Source organism: Nerophis lumbriciformis, linkage group LG03, assembly GCF_033978685.3.
Source record: "Nerophis lumbriciformis linkage group LG03, RoL_Nlum_v2.1, whole genome shotgun sequence".
In the NCBI taxonomy this organism is placed as follows: domain Eukaryota; kingdom Metazoa; phylum Chordata; class Actinopteri; order Syngnathiformes; family Syngnathidae; genus Nerophis; species Nerophis lumbriciformis.
The window spans coordinates 15905868-15926647 of NC_084550.2; the positions used below are offsets into that span (position 1 = coordinate 15905868).

At 35.0% G+C, this 20780-nt stretch overlaps 2 protein-coding genes across 5 annotated transcripts in view; both read right to left on the reverse strand.

Moving 5' to 3' along the window:
* Positions 1 to 10219, reverse strand: part of rapgef6 (Rap guanine nucleotide exchange factor (GEF) 6) — a 309254-nt gene extending 299035 nt beyond the window's left edge. For all 3 annotated transcript variants that reach the window (XM_061934173.1, XM_061934172.1, XM_061934171.1), the window contains exon 1: positions 9818 to 10219. In XM_061934173.1, the coding sequence (XP_061790157.1) occupies positions 9818 to 9892 (75 nt within the window). In that variant the 5' untranslated portion in view covers positions 9893 to 10219. The remainder of the gene's footprint in view (positions 1 to 9817) is intronic.
* A 3811-nt stretch (positions 10220 to 14030) lies between these two features.
* The window catches only part of fnip1 (folliculin interacting protein 1), a 138161-nt gene continuing 131411 nt past the window's right edge, over positions 14031 to 20780 (reverse strand). For both annotated transcript variants that reach the window (XM_061934209.1, XM_061934201.1), the window contains 3 exons: positions 19289 to 19489; positions 15476 to 15591; positions 14031 to 15186 (listed from right to left, as the gene is read on the reverse strand). In XM_061934209.1, the coding sequence (XP_061790193.1) occupies positions 15108 to 15186; positions 15476 to 15591; positions 19289 to 19489 (396 nt within the window). In that variant the 3' untranslated portion in view covers positions 14031 to 15107. The remainder of the gene's footprint in view (positions 15187 to 15475; positions 15592 to 19288; positions 19490 to 20780) is intronic.

Genomic DNA, 20780 nt, shown 5'->3' on the forward strand with positions numbered 1-20780 from the left:
TTCAGAAAAATCTACCTCTCACATGTGATGACAAGGAGAAAAAGAATTTGCCCACTCTTTGAGCTTCATCTGTTGCACACATAGACTAATAGTCTGGACTGAGTGAAGCTGTTTTATTTATGTTTTGTGCCTTTTTTCCTCATGGACTTTAAAGGATGGCTGTGTTATCTACTAGTCTAGACTGAAGCAGTTGTATTAATGTTCATGCACTTTAAAGGATGGCTGTGTTATCTACTAGTCCAGACTGAAGCAGTTTTTTATTTTTGTGCCTTTCTTGTTTTTATTTGCACATTTTTGTTACTCATACGAATACGTTAAGAACAGGGCAGATTGAGCCCAGTTTATAGTATACTTTGGACTGAAGCTGTGTGCCTTCATTGTTTTTGTAGCTGTTGTTTTGAGGCATGTTTAAAAATAAAAATAAATGCACTTTGTGAAAGTCAAAGTACAGTGTTTCCCCATAGTTCTAGTGGGTATCAGGATTATTTCAGGGAGAGCATGTCCCAAATTCCAAGCTGCTGTTTTGAGGCATGTTAAAAAAAATAATGCACTTTGGGACTTCAATAATAAATATGGCAGTGCCATGTTGGCACTTTTTTCCATAACTTGAGTTGATTTTTTTTGGAAAACCTTGTTACATTGTTTAATGCATCCAGCGGGGCATCACAACAAAATTAGGCATAATAATGTGTTAATTCCACGACTGTATATATCGGTATCGGTTGATATCGGGTATCGGCAAAAAAGCCATTATCGGACATCCCTACTTTTAATGCCTCCCAATCAAACACTTTTATGTTAAAATACTGAACAGATGTTTACCATATCCCAATAAACATCTGTTCAGTATTTTAACATAAAAGTGTTTGATTGTGAGGCATTAAAAGCCACAAAATGCAACGGGTCCATCAGACCCACAAACGCTGGCTGAGTAACAACAATATGAAACGTTGCACGGGAAATTTCTCTGCCAGTTTCTGCATCCCACAGGGATTCTTCTTTTGTGTTTCTGCACCTGCGGTTCCCACACAAGGTTGCAACATTGTTTGTCAACACTGTCTGCTCTCATTTTCTCGCACATTTGACCCTCTGTTGTTCTGTGTACCTACACTCTGTCCTCCTCCTGTCTAGGCCTGCTGTGTGTGTGTGTGTGTGTGTGTGTGTGTGTGTGTGTGTGTGTGTGTGTGTGTGTGTGTGTGTGTGTGTGTGTGTGTGTGTGTGTGTGTGTGTGTGTGTGTGTGTGTGTGTGGTACACAGAACATCAATTTCCACACTTCTATTAGCCCCGGATCCAGTGGACCCGGACATCTTATATGTAATAGAAATGTGTAGGAGGGGTGGTCATTAAATATGTATTCTGATATATGTTCTTCACAGAAAATGAGCCAAAGTCAGTGAGTCCCAGTTTGAAAAATTTATTAATTGTATCATTTTTCTTTTAATAAAAAATGAAAAGGGGTCCCACAGACCCGAACACCACACGACATATCAGTCGACTCTAAAGTGTCCTAAAGTTGGAATAAATGTTCAGTGATGGCAGAAATGCAAGTGCGCTCTTTTGGCCGCCGTGTTTGTTGACAGTGTGCGTTTGTTTTGGTTCGCGCACAAAAGCTCTTTATGGGAGGTGTGAAAGAGGCTTTCTGACCGCCGTGCCGCCACAAACAAACAAGGGATCAGGAGCCATAAAGAGCGGGGCCCTTTAAAAGAGGTGTTATGAAAAGATGATGAAGGACGCACTTAGTAAAAAAATAAATAAATAAACGACGAGCGGCAGAAACGAGAGCTATTTTTAAAGTGTGACAGGCAGCTGTGTTTCCATAGAGAATGAATATGAAAGCATATACTGCTCTTGTTATTATTGCCACACCCACGATGCACTCATAATAAACATGCTGACTACTGCAAATTCCCTGCTCAAAGGTCCTCTATGTCACTGGTCCCCAACCACCGGTCCGGGGACAGAAACAATAATTGATTTATAAACTAACACATTTTCTCCAACTTAACTTGTCAGTAGGGATGATGTTCGAAACCGGTTCTCCCGGTTGTTCGATAAGAAAAGAACCGATTCCATGGACTCGAATACCTTTTTGAGAACCGGTTCCCGTTATCGAGGCCACTATAGTTAAGAAAAAGAGTTGGTTCTTTATTTGAATCCCTGGGAACGAATCCCGTCCCACAAGAAATGACTGAGCTACGTCATTTCCTGTGATGTCACACAAGCAGCAAAAATAATGGACCGGAAAAAACGCCTCAAGGTATGGCTATTCACCTATAGCAGGGGTCGGCAACCCGCGGCCCTAGACTTTAGCGCCGCCCTAGTGGCTCTGTAGAGCTTTTTCAAAAATGTATGAAAAATGGAAAAAGATGAGGGGAAAACATTTTTTTGTTTGTTTTAATATGGTTTCCGTAGGAGGACAAACATGACGCAAACCTCCCTAATTGTTATAAAGCACACTTTTTATATTAAACATGCCTCACTGATTGAGTATTTGGCGAGCGTCGTTTTGTCCTACTAATTTTGGCGGTCCTTGAACTCACCGTAGTTTGTTTACATGTATAACTTTCTCCGACTTTCTAGGACGTGTTTTATGCCACTTCTTTTTCTGTCTCATTTTGTCCACCAAACTTTTAACGATGTGCATGAATGCACAAAGGTGAGTTTTGTTGATGTTATTGACTTGTGTGGAGTGCTAATCAGACATATTTGGTCACTGCTTGACTGCAAGCTAATCGATGCTAACATGCTATTTAGGCTAGCTATATGTACATATTGCATCATTATGCCTCGTTTGTAGGTATATTTGAGGTCATTTAGTTTCCTTTAAGTCATCTTAATTCAATTTGTATCTCATGACACACTATCTGTATGTAATATGGCTTTTAATTTTTTGCGGCTCAAGACAGATTTGTTTTTGTATTTTTGGTCCAATATGGCTCTTTCAACATTTTGGGTTGCCGACCCCTGACCTATAGTGATCATAGAGACAGGTTGTTTTTGTGTTACTGTATATATTTGTTTTTCTGAAAAATCCCACTTAATATACTTTGGGTAACAACAGTCAATATTTTTTTTTTTTTTTTTTTTTTAGGGGGTTAACAGTCAATATTTTTTTTTTTTTTTTTTTTTTTTTTTCTTAGAAAATAAAAGTGAGCTTTTGTTAAACCAAATATTGTGTTTTTTCCCCATATACTATTTCAACACTCAGAAGTATTTGTTTGATGATAGTACTGTATATTTGTGTGAAGCTCATATTTACATATTGTGTATTATATTTCAGTATGTTAATTGAATCACATAGCTTATACATTTGTCATTGTGTGTATTTCAGTTTAAAAAATAAATAAATAAAAGTCCAGTGCAAGACAAAAGTAAAGATAGGAAAAGACAAAGCAAGATCAACAACAATAAAGAGCCTAAATGGATTAATCTGCTTTGGAACTTTATTAGACGTCTTGGATTGTTTGTTAGCTGTCTGCCCGTGTGTGTAGTTAGTATGTTCCAATAGCAGCAGAAGTGCACTTTTTGGAGAGCTGTATTATTTTCAGTTTTGTGCCCAAGGACTGATTTTATTTAACACTATATTATTATTTATACACCTATAGTGATCACAGAGACAGGTTGTTTTTGTGTTACTGTACATATTTGTTTTTCTGAAAAATCCCACTTAATATACTTTGGGTAACAACAGTCAATATTTATTTTTTTATTTTTTTAGGGGGGTAACAGTCAATATTTATTTATTTATTTTATTTTTTTCTTAGAAAATAAAAGTGAGCTTTTGTTAAACCAAATATTGTGTTTTTTTCCGATATACAACAACCTATCTGGATTCGATAAGAGAATCGATAAGGAATCGGTTCGATAAGAGGATTCGATAATAGGCTCAAACTCGATAATTTCTTATCAAACATCATCCCTACTTGTCAGTCCCACTAAACACACCAATAAGCTTGTTTATAGATGTATATTACCACTACTGACAGGAAGTTACCATTTGTTATATAGTACATTAATGCACATGTACAATTTTAATGTGTCAGGTTGTAGCCAAAGGCTAATTTTCATATGCAGGGTCCTTGTATATAGCAGGGGTTCTTAACCTGTTTGACTACAGAGGGACCCCGGGCCCACTCCAATATTAACACTGAACTAGTAATCTTGCTCTTGATTTTGATCATATTAAATAAAATAAAATATCTGACCTACTTACAGTTTACCTTGTAAAATTATATAAAAGCATGTGTTAATCACAATGATGAAATTATTAATTTAACAAATAAACCTTAGGTCAGACTGATTAGACAAAATAAATGTACATACAATATGCATTATGTTCTGCTAAAATAAATAAACCCAATTAATAATAAATGTGTTTTTTCACTAAACTGTCAATCAAATTAAAGTGCAAATGAAAATACCACTTTAGTCTTCATTTTTGCGCTTGGGAAATTTCTCTCTGGTTGTTTTATATTGCCATTACTGCCACACGTGGTAGAAAAGTGTATTACAACTAAGTACCGCTGTGGCCTATGCGGACCACAGCTGAAAAAACACATATATTACATTCTAGGGGGCGCTCGGCCTTATGGTTAAGAAACACTGGTATATCAGTGTTTCCCCCAGAAAATTTGTTAGTGACTCTCCAGGGGGAGAGGACTGGGGAAGGGGGCCTGTCGCTGCCACCACAGCCTGGGGGGGGCAATAGACTACAGACTGCGGTGAAGTAGGCCAGCTTCGTCGCATGAAAAAGCCTACAACTTTTGGTTGTGTTTTCCGCTCCATTTGTACGATATATATCTCGATATTTTTTTCCGTAAAGTAAAAACAAAACAGTCCTAGCTACCTGAGATACTAAGTACGTCATTATTATGACTTAGTAATTTACTAAGTCAAAATAATGACAAAATAATGACTTACAAAGTAAAATTAATGACTTACTGTAAGTAAGCGTTTGCAATAAGCGTTTGGAAAAACGTAGAGATGTCCGATAATATCGGACTGCCGATATTATCGTCCGATAAATGCTTTAAAATGTAATATCGGAAATTATCGACATCAAAATTATCGGTATCGGTTTTAAAAAATAAAATGTATGACTTTTTAAAACGCCGCTGTGTACACGGACGTAGGGAGAAGTACAGAGCGCCAACAAACCTTAAAGGCACCGCCTTTGCGTGCCGGCCCAATCACATAATACCTACGGCTTTTCACACACACAAGTGAATGCCCTGCATACTTGGCCAACAGCCATACAGGTCACACTGAGGGTGGCCGTATAAACAACTTTAACACTGTTACAAATATGCGCCACACTGTGAACCCACACCAAACAAGAATGACAAACAGATTTCAGGAGAACATTCGCACCGTAACACAACATAAACACAACAGAACAAATACCCAGAACCCCTTGCAGCACTAACTCTTCCGGGGCGCTACAATATACACCCCCCGCAATGTAGCAACGAAAACCTTGTCACATTGTTTAATGCATCCAGCGGGACATCACAACAAAATTAGGCATAATAATGCGTTCATTCCACGACTGTATATATCGGTAGATATCGGAATCGGTAATTAAGAGTTGGACAATATCGGAATATCAGCAAAAAAGCCATTATCGGACATCTCTAATTACAACTAAGTACCGCTGTGGCCTATGTGGACCACAGCTGAAAAAACACATATATTACATTCTAGGAGGCGCTCGGCCCTATGGTTAAGAAACACCGGTATATAGTATATGCCATCAACGTGCCGGCGACCATCTTTTTTGCAAAGAAACACGCCCAGGGCTCCCATTATTTCGGCGTTATAGTGAGTTGATTTTTCATGCACATTTTTTTGCTGTTTTTATCTGCCACACGTGGAAAGCCGGTCCGTGAAAATAATGCATCCATTAAACCGGTCCCTGGTGGAAAAAAGGTTGGGGACCCCTGCTCTATGTGACACAAGTGCTCTGCTGTTTTTACGACTGTACAAAAAAAGCTATCCAAAGGTCCTTTATATGACACTACGATTAGTCACAATACCTTAATTAATGAATTGGAATGTTCTATAGGGGATTAAAAGCTAGTTAACCAACAGGAAGCAACACACACCATTCCACTAAGGTCGGTGGTGTACACCAGGGGTCAACACTGGAACCAAAATAGTTCCTCATTCAAATAAAAGGCATCTGTTCAGTAGTTAGTATCACTATAAAGTAGAGTTGCACAGTATACCGCTACTAATAAAGTACTGCAGTACTAATGAATTAAAAAAAGGTACCATACTGCCTTTGAAAAATGCCGGTACTTTTATGGTGACATTGCTGGTACTATGAGCCGAGGCGTGTGTGAGTCAACTCGGGTTGTACGGTATACCGGCACCGGTATAGTAACGTGGTACTAATGAATCAAAAACGGTACTATACTCTGTTTAAAAAGTACCGGCGTCACGTCATGACATTGCTGGTTTTGCAAGCAAAGGAGCATGTTCAGCAGCACACACACAGAGTACTTACAAGCAGACAGTGTGTAGACAGAAAAGGGAGAATGGACGCATTTTGGCTTAGAAAGTAAAGATAAAGGTGAAGTTATAACACTGAAAGACCCTCAGGAAGAGGTGCTTTAAGACATGGCTAGCTAGCAGTCGGCAGTGTTGTAGCTACTTCTAAATCACTAATCCTCGCCTCCATGGCGACGAATAAAGTACGTTTCTTACAAGTATCATTATCACTGCAGGACGAGGAATAGCTAAACATGCTTCACTACACACCGTAGGAGGATACAATAGCTCACCGGCGACACAATGTAAACAAATGCCATGGGTGGATCTACTGTAATGATACCAAGTACAATAGCGTATCTAGTCGATACTACTATGATTACATCGATATTTTTTATCGTCACAAAATCTTTTTTTGCTTTTTTTTAAATTCATATTTTGTTTATAAACTCAGGAAATATGTCCCTGGACACACGAGGACTTTGAATATGACCAATGTATGATCCTGGGGACGATTTCTGAACTGAATCGCAAGATGGATCACATCATGGAAAAGCTGGTAAGGGAAACATTGGATATGAGGGCCTGCATGGACGAATAGAACAGACAAGCCATTGTAATGTCTGCTCGCGGAAGAACAAAAATCCTAATCTACGATTTGACTCCCTTGAATGGCCTTGACGCTGCAACAACAGGAGCAGGCTGTTATGAAAACATCCCCGATGGACGTTTTTGACCTCTCTCCCTCCTGAACAACACCTGGGGTCGAACTTTTGCTTGCATGCAGAACGGCCCCAGGCCTATGGACACTACATCAACACACCCAAGACAATGGGCATATATACACACACACACCCTCCCCCACCCCACGCCTTCACCACCGCTTGATTCCCCTTCGGGGTGATGGACGGCTGGCAGTGCTTCATAGCAGCAAATTGAACTGGAAATGTCATGTAAAAAATATACAACATAAAGTAGCAAGAAACACATCAATAATGAATAAAGCAAAACATGTTCTAGACCAAAAATCCCTTCATATTCTCTACTGCTCACTAGTGTTACCATATCTGAGTTATTGTGTAGAAATATGGGGAAATAACTACAAAAGTACACCTAATTCACTAACGGTGTAACAAAAAAGATCAGTTAGAATAATACATAATGTTGGATATAGAGAAACATACAAAGCCTTTATTTATTGAATCAAAGATACTGAAATTCCACGACATTGTGAATTTGCAAACAGCTAAAATTATACACAAAGCAAACTATAACCTGCTACCCAAGAATATACAACAATTCTTCTCAAAAAAAGAGGAGAAATATAATCTTAGAGAAAAATGTAATTTAAAACATTATGCACGTACAACACTTAAGACCTTCAGTGTATCAGTATGTGGAATTAAATGATGGACTGGATTAAGCAAATAAATCAAACAATGTACAAATATGATCCACTTCAAGAAACTCTTCAAACTTAAAATGTTTACAAAGTACAAAGAAGAAGAACCACAATAAACATTCTCAATGTATTTCATTCTCAAAATAATCTTACTTATCTCATCATATGAAATACAACTTACTTCACCAATTATTATTTACTTATTTACTTTTATTGTGATTACTTATGGAGTATATTGTGAATAAATTGAGAACAGGAAGTGAACAAAAGTTTTAGCAACTGTTATGTAAAAGAAAAGGGGTAGGATTAAATAAGCTCTGCTTCTTCCTACTCCTTTTCGAACATGTTGAAAAGAGAAACTGGAAATTGTGATGTATCATGTTGTATGCTTGCATGTTCCAAATAAACTCAAACTCAACTCAACTATATACACATACACATTAATACACACATATATACATACGTACAGATATACACAAATACATATATACATACATATAAACACAAAACACATTAAAAATATATATATACACATTCATATATATATATATATATATATATATATATATATATATATATATATACATTTGAGCTAATGTAATCAAAATAAATAATCTGAAATGTCACGTGTGTGTGTGTGTTTATATATATATATATATATATATATATATATATATATATATACACATATATAGAGATATACTTATACATACATACATATATAGAGAGAGATACATATATAAATATATATATACATATACACATACACATACATATAGATGTACACACACAAAAAAGTATATATACACATACAAAAATACACTCATATATATATATATATATATATATATATATATATATATATATATACATACATTTGAGCTAATGTAATCAAAATAAATAATCTGAAATGTCACATGTGTGTGTGTGTGTATATATACATACATATATAGAGATATACATATATATTCATACATATATAGAGAGAGAAACATTTATAAATATATATATACATATACACATGCACATATACATACATATAGATGTACACACACAAAAATATATATACACGAACAAAAATACACTCATACATATACATATATATATATATATATATATACATACATTTGAGCTAATGTAATCAAAATAAATAATCTGAAATGTCACATGTGTGTGTGTATATATATACATACATGTATAGAGATATACATATATATATACATACATATATAGAGAGAGAAACATTTATAAATATATATATACATGTACACATACACATATACATACATATACATAAATACACACATTTATACATACATACGTATAGATATACATATATATATACATATATATATATATATATACATACATATAGATATACACACACACAAAAATATATATATATATATATACACACACATACACATATACATAAATACACACATTTATACATACATACGTATAGATATACATATATATATATACACATATATATATATATATATATATATATATATATATATATATATATATATATATATATATACATACATACATATAGATATACACACACACAAAAAAATATATATATATATACACACACACACATACACATTTACATAAATACACACATATACTGTATATATACATACATTTGAGCTAATGTAATCAAAGTAAATAATCTGAAATGTCAGGAGAGACACTTTGTGGCAATGTTTACATATTATTATGTGTAAATAATGTAATATTTGACCATGAGAGAAAAGACACTCAATAGACTGCTAGAATGTGTTATCACGATTTCATGGACGCAAACTATGAGGTTAGTGCAGTTAAAAAAAAAGACTTTTGCAGTGAAAGTTTTGTTTACAACCAAATGTTAGCTCAAATTAGCTAATTACAGGCGCGATGGTTTTACGTACCTCTGCCGTCCGCAGGGAGGGCGGCTTCCTCAGTGCCAGATTGAAAGACGTTTCCATAGCTCCCGTCATTTTCATAACGTCAAAATTCCAACCGGGAAGGACTTTCCCCTTTCCTCCCGAGACAAACTTTAAACTTTAGACGTCATTACACGCCCGCGGAGTCCCATTTTCGCACGAATGGAGGAGTTTGGAGTTGACTCCCTGACACGCCGGGCTGCGCCTGCGCGGAGAACAACCGCACACTTACAAAAAAAAACTTCTTTTTCGGCTAAAGCGTGGCAGGAGAACAGCGACAATGGTTTAAAAGTGACAACAAAAAGTTGTATCCCGGCGGTTGTTTGTCACGAACGCCGTACATCCTCGCTCGGAGAAGAGGTGTCCATGTTGAAATTGGGCTTTAAGTTCCTCCTCCTCGGTTGAAAAAAAAAAAAAAAGCAGCGAATGTAAAGAGTTGACATCTGTTTGCCAGTACACTAACGCTGCCTTCATGAAACCTGGGACATTATCCTTCTAAGCAGTGTTTGGCTTTCCGCTTAATCCGCTAACACAATTTCAGCTTAATTTCACGTTTGTACTGAATTCTGAACGATAAAAGATAACGTACAAACAAACCACATCAGTTTATACTGACACTTATACACGCTTTAAACTGGAAGTATTAAAAAGTACGTACATTTTATAGAGTCCCTCAATGCCACCCTGGCTTCTGACACTTTCAGTAGCGCATCACCTTTTTTATCACTTTTGACACAAACTAGCTTTTTTAAACGTTCGTGGATTTAAAAAAAAAAAAGAGATGAAATTGTCAAGAATATTATGTTTAGGGAGGCATATTTGAAACACTTAAACTTGCAAAGCAGGGCACTCCTTGTCATGGATTGCATAACTGGGGGCCAGCGGCGGTCGTTTTGCGCTACGTGCTGTGCCGCCGGTGGGGGCGGCGTTGTAGTGACATCCGGGTGCGTGAACCATTCAGCCAACAAGCACACCAATAATATAATTCATAATAATAATAGTTGTTTCTACATTTCATTAAAATACTATTTTCACATTTTTATTTATGTATTTTTATTTTTTACAAACATTTTGTGGGTTACTTGTTTGGGGGTAAACAAGAACTTTTAGCATGTGTTTAATTGTATTTCTGGACTGTATATGTCAAAAATTGATAAACAAATGTTTTGTTTTGTTTTTTTAAATACTTTTTTCACTATTTCAAAAGTACTGATGTAAGTTATATTCAGTTTATATTTGCACATGAATTCAAATAACAATGATAAACACACACATTCACACTATTCTAAAGTCATGACGCTTTTAAATATGTGTTGTTTACAAATAAATTGTACAATAACACCAGCTATTTTAACATATGCCTAATGATTGGGTTGTACTATTTTTTAAGATAATTGTAAAAAAAAGAAGAAGTTAGGAGGTGCTAAAAAAAATACATTTAATCACGATTTCTATTTATTCCGACTCTAAATCGAATCACAATTTTCCAGAATCCATTACACATATATATATACATATATATATATATATATATATATATATATATATATCTATCAGTGACGTGCAGTCACTAGAGGCAGGTGAGGCAGGGGCCTCACGTGCCATCATGGAAAGAAAAAAAATGTAAAAAGAAAAAAAAATTAATTAAATTGTTATATGCATCCAGTGCTTATACTATAAAGTTATTTTCCATTTAACTTCACCAGTTTTAGATTATTTTTATTCAAAATCGCTGAATTTTCACATTTGCTGTTCAAATACTGAGAAGAGACGGTGCGGTGAACAGCAGCCACTTGAGGCACGTCACTCAGTGCCTCAACATGGATTGCGGACTCGGCTAACTGCTGGCCTGCTGTGCAGTGAGACTGTATTGCTATATGAATTATATTATACATTTCCATAGTTTAGTTAGCTGAGGTATATAATGTAAAGTGTATTTTGTCAACAACTGTATGTGTGTAACGTATTTCTTGTGCTGAGCGATCATAAAACGGCTGCAAAAGACGCAGTGGCTGAGGCTTGCAGTAATCCCGCCTCATGCACCCCCGCCGTAGAATGCACCCCCTGACGGGAGTGTTATGTCAACTAAAGCCCACACTTAAACTTTCCACGTGCAAAATTGAATCTATTTAAAAAAGTTATTTCATAAGAAGCCAAAAAGTGCAAAAACAATAATGTTCGTGTTGGAGGAGTTGTGAATGACTGCAGGGCCACAACATTAGGTACACCTGCAGACTGCAGGTGTACCTAATTCACAACTCCTCCAACACGAACATTATTGTTTTTGCACTTTTTGGCTTCTTATTAAATAACTTTTGTAACCTATTTTCATGGGCTTTCCTCTTTGTGATGTTAAGTTTCTGTTATGCGCTGTTATACAGTATATGCCTTGAGCTCTTATTTTGAAGGCGCTAAGAGCGGAAGTGATGACACGGAGTGGAGCGGAGGTTTTTGAAAGAAGGTAAATAAAGTGGTCCTCGTGTAAACTGGAGCCTCCGTGTTTGTTATTTTGTAGTTTCATACAGTATAGGCGACATTTATAAACCCTCGGTTACACTTTTTTAAATAGATTCAATCTTGCACGTGGAAAGTTTAAGTGAGGGCTTTAGTTGATATAACACTCCCGTCAGGGGGTGCATTAATCCAGCACAACAGCGGCGCATGGACTTCATTTATAAGTAAAGGTAAGACCATAATAACGTTTTTTTCCTTTTAAATGTGCTTTTTTGTGTGCTACAGTTTGTATGTGTAAAGTTAAAGTTAAGTTAACGTACCAATGATTGTCGCACACACACTAGGTGTAATGAAATTTGTCCTCTGCATTTGACCCATCCCCTTATTCATCCCCTGGGAGGTGAGGGGAGCAGTGGGCAGCAGCGGCGCCGCGCCTGGGAATAATTTTTGGTGATTTAACCCCCAATTCCAACCCTTGATGCTGAGTGCCAAGCAGGGAAGAATGCTGGTATGAGCTTTTAAACATAACCCGTTAAATGCTGCCAATCAAATGGTGAATAAGATACTCTTTAGGGTTCATATGTCTGTAAATCTGACTGTGATGAAGTCAGTGCCTCACCAGCCATCAACCTCACCGCACGTCACTGATATATATATACAAAAATAAAATAAAATAAAAAGTGTGTGTGTGTGTATATATATATATATATATATATATATATATATATATATATATATATATATATATATACACACACACATATATATATAACATATGTATATATATATATTTATATATATGTATACAGTATATAAAGAAATACATACACACACATATACATACATATATACACATATGTATATATATACTATATATATACATGTGTATATATATGTATATGTGTGTGTATATATTTCTTTATATACTGTATATGTCTATATACGTATTTATATATATATGTTGTGTGTGTGTATATATACTATATATATATATATATATACACACACACATATATATATATATATATATATATATATATATACACACATATATATTTATACACACATATATATGTATATACATATATATATATACATATACATATATATATATATATACACACATTATATATATATATATATATATACATACACATATATATATATACACATATATATATATACACATATATACATATATATATATACACATATATACACATATATATATATATATATATATATATATATATATATATATATATACATACACACACTTTTCTATTTGCAAAGCTTTTTTAAGAATCAAGTTTTGGATTAAACCATTAAAAAACTATTATTGATTTTATTATTGATACAGTTGATACTGCTTTATACATTTTTGTTTTTCATTTTCTTGTATGTATTTAATACGTGTCGTATTTGTATGTCTTCTCAATTGCTTTGGAAACGTCTATCCTAAATTGGGCGAGAGTTGCTATATTTTATTTGATTGGAATTTTATGATTTTTGTAAATATAATTTAAAAAAATACGTTTTTAGGCCAACATTGCGCGTTTAAGTCATAAATCAGCAGCAAGGAGGAGCTTTTGTAACCTGTTGGTTGTATTATCATTTATATAGCAAATAATATATTACCAAAATCGTGTGGAATCAGGAATCGATTCTGAATTTAATCTTCACCCCAGGAATCCTTGGTGCTTTTTTTCCCCCAATTGCAAATAAATGTGATTGAGGAGGCATCTGTCGTTCAAATATCTTCATCTTTATTGCACAAAAATCCCAGAAAATTGGGAAAAAAATCATTTCCAGGAGACATATTCTTGAAAATCCTTACGTATAAATACATGGAAAAGAAATCGTACAGTCGGCAAAAATGAGCCGAATACACAAACCGAAATGGAGGCTTTAAAACGGAACAAAACAAACACAAAAAAGCGGTGAATATTAATATTACAATTTGAGTGAGCAGCTGCCTTGATGTTGTTTTCAATGAAGACTTGGCTGCCAGGAAAAGAACGGAAACGTTGTTTGCACCTGTAAGCGGAATTAATAACTGATGAAATATTGCTGATGCATCAAAAAACGTGAAAATCTACCAATCATCTGGGCGTGACTGAGACATTCTCGGCTTTTTACAATATATTTGTCCAACATCCAATGGGGCTTGATGAACTGGAAATCATTCGTCGATTTGGCACGGCCGCAGCTTGAAAAAAAACAAAAACAAAAAGGTACAAAATGCATTCCTGCACACCGCTCCTCGCAGGCAAAAAGTTTTTCAAATATTCAGCATTTTTAGGACTCTTCCGAGGCACAAACAACATATTTGTAAAAATTGATGGTAGGAAAGGAAAAAAAAACAGCAGAGTGAAATTACATTCTTGTGATTTGAAAAGGTTAAAAAAAAATCCCTTTTTAAAAAAAATAAAAATAAATTAAAACACCCCATTAAAATTTGTGAGGTAGTTTTACTACAAATTTCCGGAAAATCAATCATAAATTGGCCAAAATGAAAGTTTGAGTAAGAAAAATGGTGACATTTATCTTGTAAACAACTAAGTAATCCTCCTTAAACACTCAGACTAACTTTGAGATTGTACAAAAGACAACAACAACAAAAAAATCATGATACAGAAAATGTGTGAAAAGTGTCTTCTCTTGGCATGTTAAAGTCCGTGGAGTCTTTGGCTTGGTGTTCCAACACATTCAAACTGTGCTCACTAGCACCCTCCAGTGGTGCAAAGTCGGCACTGCACCGCGTAGCAGCAGCAGCAGGGAGGCCTGCCGGAGGTCCTTAAAAAACCTTTTCGACTGCTTTTCACAGTAAGATCTGGGCCACGTAGGGAGAGTGCGTGCTGGCCACGGCCGCCAGCAGGGGGAGGTCGCTGGATTCAATGCTGACAAGACAGATAAAGAACACAATATTAACAATACACTCGTAACAATACAATTGTGGAGGGGGGCGTGGCCTGCGGGCCTGCCTCGGAACGGGGTGTGCCAGGACCGGCCTCGAAGACAGCGACAGGTGAGTGGATGGCCCGGGTGGGCCATGTTATCTAATCACCTGTCGCCTTTATTAGCAGCAGCCGGGATGAGACACGGAGTTGGAATTGGAGTGGTAGCCAGAGAGAGAGAGAGAGACACTATATAACAATAACACAAGCATTGTTTGTTTCATGTGCTCACCCTAAAATCATGCCCAGTTCTTTGACGTGGACTCTCTTCTGGCCCTTTAGGTACTCGGCCAGCATCCTGCTCTTGAAGTAGATTTCCTGCAGGCGGTCCTCAAGATGCATGATGCACTAAAGACAAAATGTAAGTCAGACGTGAAAAGTCTGTAGCGCTACAACACTTCATTTTTTTATATATATTTTTTTGTAAATACTCCGACAACACATGCATGCTTAGCGCTTAGAGGACATTTTGTACTGAGAAGCCAGGACACACACACACACACACACACGCACACGCACACGCACACGCACACGCACACGCACACGCACACGCACACGCGCTTATGTGGCAGTGATAAGTTGTGTCATGTAAATGTGTAAGAAGTCATGTGCATAGTGAAACGTGTAAATGTGTAACGTGTAGTATGTAAACATATACATGTGTAACATGTACATGTTAAATGCAAATTGTCTAACGTGTAAAGAACGTGTCTAACGTGTGAAATGTAAATGTGTAACATGTGAATGTCTAAAAGGTAAATATGTAACATGTAAATGTGTAACTTGTAACATGTAAATGTGTAACGTATGTATGTCTAAAAGGTAAATATGTAACAAGTAAATGTGTAACGTGTAACATGTAAATGTGTAATGTATGAATGTCTAAAATGTAAATATGTAACATGTAAATGTGTAAAATGTAAATGATTAACATGTAAAATATAAATGTGTAACTTGTAATATGTAAATGTTTAATGTGTAAAATATAAATATGTAATATGTAAATGTGTAACATGTAAATGTGTAACGTATAAAAAGTAAATGTGTAAAATGTAAATGTGTAACATGTAAATGTTTAACGTGTGAATGTGTAAAATGTAAATATGTAACATGTAAATGTGTAATGTGTAACATGTAAATGTGTAACGTGTAAAATGTAAATGTGTATTGTGTAACATGTAAATGTATAACGTATGGATGTCTAAAATTTAAATATGTAACATGTAAATGTGTAACGTCTAACATGTAAATGTATAACATGTGAATGTGTAAAATGTAAATATGTAACATGTAAATGTATAATGTGTAACGTGTAAAATGTAAATGTGTATTGTGTAACATGTAAATGTATAACGTATAGATGTCTAAAATTTAAATATGTAACATATAAATGTGCAACGTGTAACATGTAAATGTGTAACGTATGAATGTTTAAAATGTAAATATGTAACATGTAAATGTGTAACGTGTAACATGTAAATGTGTAATGTATGAATGTCTAAAATGTAAATATGTAACATGTAAATGTGTAACGTGTAACATGTAAATGTGTAATGTATGAATGTCTAAAATGTAAATATGTAACATGTAACATGTAAATGTGTAATGTATGAATGTCTAAAATGTAAATATGTAACATGTCAATGTGTAAAATGTAAATGATTAACATGTAAAATGTAAATGTGTAACTTGCAACATGTACATTTGTAACGTGTAAAATGTAAATGTGTATTGTGTAACATGTAAATGTATAACGTATGGATGTCTAAAATTTAAATATGTAACATGTAAATGTGTAACGTGTAACATGTAAATGTATAACATGTGAATGTGTAAAATGTAAATATGTAACATGTAAATGTGTAATGTGTAACATGTAAATGTGTAACGTGTAAAATGTGAATGTGTATTGTGTAACATGTAAATGTATAACGTATAGATGTCTAAAATTTAAATACGTAACATGTAAATGTGCAACGTGTAACATGTAAATGTGTAACGTATGAATGTCTAAAATGTAAATATGTAACATGTAAATGTGTAACGTGTAACATGTAAATGTGTAATGTATGAATGTCTAAAATGTAAATATGTAACATGTCAATGTGTAAAATGTAAATGATTAACATGTAAAATGTAAATGTGTAACTTGCAACATGTAAATTTGTAACGTGTAACATGTAAATGTGTAAAATGTAAATGATTAACTTGTAACATGTAAATGTTTAATGTGTAAAATATAAATATGTAATATGTAAATGTGTAATATGTAAATGTGTAAAATGTAAGTGTGCAACGTGTAACATGTAAATATGTAACGTGTAAAATGTAAATGTGTAACGTGTAACATGTAAAATGTAAGTGTGTAATGTGTAACATGTAAATATGTAACGTGTAAAATGTAAGTGTGCAACGTGTAACATGTAAAATGTAAATGTGTACTGTTTAAAATGTAAATGTGTTACATGCGAATGTTTAAAATGTAAATGTGTAATGTGTTAAATGTAAATGTGCAACGTGTGAATGTGTTAACATGTAAATGTGTAACGTATATATGTAAATGTACGTGTAAATATGTAACATGTAAATGTGTACTGTGTAAAATGTAACATGTTAATGTGTAAGGTGTGAATGTGTAAAATGTAAATGTGTAACGTGTAAAATGTAAATGTGTTACATGTGAATGTTTAAAATGTAAATGTGTTACATGTGCATGTTTAAAATGTAAATGTGTACTGTTTAAAATGTAAATGTGTAACGTGTTAAATGTAAATGTGCAACGTGTAAATGTGTAAAATGTAAATGGGTAACATATAAATGTAAATGTTCGTGTAAATGAGAAACGTGTGAAATGTAAATGCGTAACGTGTAAATGTGTAACATGTAAATGTGTACTGTGTAAAATGTAATGTGTAAGGTCTGAATGTGTAAAATGTAAATGTGTAACGTGTAAAATGTAAATGTGTTACATGCGAATGTTTAAAATGTAAATAGGTCATGTTTAAAGTGTAAATGTGTTACATGTGAATGTTTAAAATGTAAATGTGTACTGTTTAAAATGTAAATGTATTACATGCGAATGTTTAAAATGTAAATGTGTAACGTGTTAAATGTAAATGTGCAACGTGTGAAAGTGTTAACATGTAAATGTGTAACGTACAAATGTAAATGTACGTGTAAATATGTAACATGCAAATGTGTACTGTGTAAAATGTAACATGTTAATGTGTAAGGTCTGAATGTGTGAAATGTAAATGTGTAACGTGTAAAATGTAAATATGTAACGTGTAAAATGTAAATGTTTAAGGTCTGAATGTCTAAAATGTAAGTGTGTAACATGTAAATATGTAACGTGTAAAATGTAAATGTGTAACGTGTAAAATGTAAGTGTGTAACATGTAAATATGTACGTAACGTGTAAAATGTAAATGTGTAACGTGTAAAATGTAAGTGTGTAACATGTAAATATGTACGTAACGTGTAAAATGTAAATGTGTAAAATTTAAATGTGTAACATGTAAAATGTAAGTGTGTAACATGTAACATGTAAATATGTAACGTGTAAAATGTAAATGTGTCACATGTACAATGTAAATGTGTAATGTTTAAAATGTAAATGTGTTACATGCGAATGTTTAAAATGCAAATAGGTAATGTTTAAAGTAAAAGTTATGTGAATGTTTAAAATGTAAATGTGTTACACCCGAATGTTTAAAATATAAATGTGTAACATGTTAAATGTGCAACGTGTGAATGTGTAAAATGTAAATGTGTAACGTATAAATGTCTATGTATAACGTGTAACGTTTAAATGTGTAAAATGCCAATGTGTGACATGTAAATGTATAAAATTTACCGTTTATGTGTAAAATGCAAATATGTGATGTGTAAATATATAAAATGCATATTTATGATGTGCAAATATATAAAATGCAAATGTGTCATGTATAAATGTATAAAATGTAAGTGTATTACGTGTAACGTTTAAATGTGTATAATGCAAATGTGTAAATGTAAATGTGTAAGACGTAAAAGTGTAACGTACAAAGTTGGGTGACATGTTGAGTTTGTAGAGCAGGTGAGTGGACTGCAGTAAGTTGGACACCAAGTTGGACACCAGGACTTCCTTCCCCAACTTGCTGGCGTCTGTCGCTCGCCTCTGACTGCTGGCCACCTGCACCGTCCATTTGTCTGTGTCCGCCACGATGCACACGGCCTCCGCTATTGGCTCATCCAACACCGGATGCTGCAAGACACGCAAAGCAATAATAGAGTTATTACAGTAATAGAAGTCTTGGAAATAATAGAAGCAATAAGGCCCTGTTTACACTGCACACCAAATCTGACTTTTTTGCCTTCAAGTGACACAGATTGAACTTTATTTTGGCTCCAAAGTGCCTCAAATATGATCTTTTGGCATCAGGAGGTAGTCCTGAATCCGATCTTTTCAAATGTGACTTCAGTCTAAACGCAATGTATGTGACTTTTTCGTGAGGAAAGACGCAGTCGCCAGCGGAAGTGGCTTCGGTGAGCAAAGTTTACTTTAAGACGACCGAATTGTCGGTGCATCACATGTGAATAATGCGCAAATAATAGACTATTTGTAATATACAAATATATATATTTTGATTCCGAAGAATCTGGGCCACGTAGGGAGAGTGCGTGCTGGCCACGGCCGCCAGCAGGGGGCGGTCGCTGGATTCAATGCTGACAAGGCAGAGAGAGAACACAATATTAACAATATACTCGTAACAATACATTATTAACAATACAATTGTGGAGGGGGGCGTGGCCTGCGGGCCTGCCTCGGAACAGTGTGTGCCAAGACCAGCCTCGAAGACAGCGACAGGTGAGTGGATGGCCCAGGTGGGCCTTGTTATCTAATCACCTGTCGCCTTTATTAGCAGCAGCCGGGATGAGACACAGAGTTGGAGTTGGAGTGGGAGCCAGAGAGAGAGAGACACTATATAACAATAACACTAGCATTGTTTGTTTCATGTGCTCACCCTAAAATCATGCCCAGTTCTTTGACGTGGACTCTCTTCTGGCCCTTACATGTGAGTTGAAAAATAAAGCTCCCATAGATCCACGCTGAGAACCACAGAACTTTCCTCCAGAAGGTCTTATCTTTGTCCATGTGATGTCAGATGAAACAGAAACGGAGCTGCACCCAGCAATATGTTTGGAGGAGAAAAGGTGAGGTCTTTAATCCCAGGTAAACCATTCCTACCGTCAAGCATGGTGGTGGTAGTATTATGCTCTGGGCCTGTTTTGCTGCCAATGGAACTGGTGCTTTACAGAGAGTCAATGGGACAATGAAAAAGGAGGATTCTTCAGGACAACCTAAAATCATCAGCACGGAGGTTGGGTCTTGGGCGCAGTTGGGTGTTCCAACAGGACAATGACCCCAAACACACGTCAAAAGTGGTCAAGGAATTGCTAAAAAAAAAAAAATCAGGCTAGAATGAAGGTTTTAGAATGGCCTTCCCAAAGTCCTGACTTAAACGTGTGGACAATGCTGAAGAAACAAGTCCATG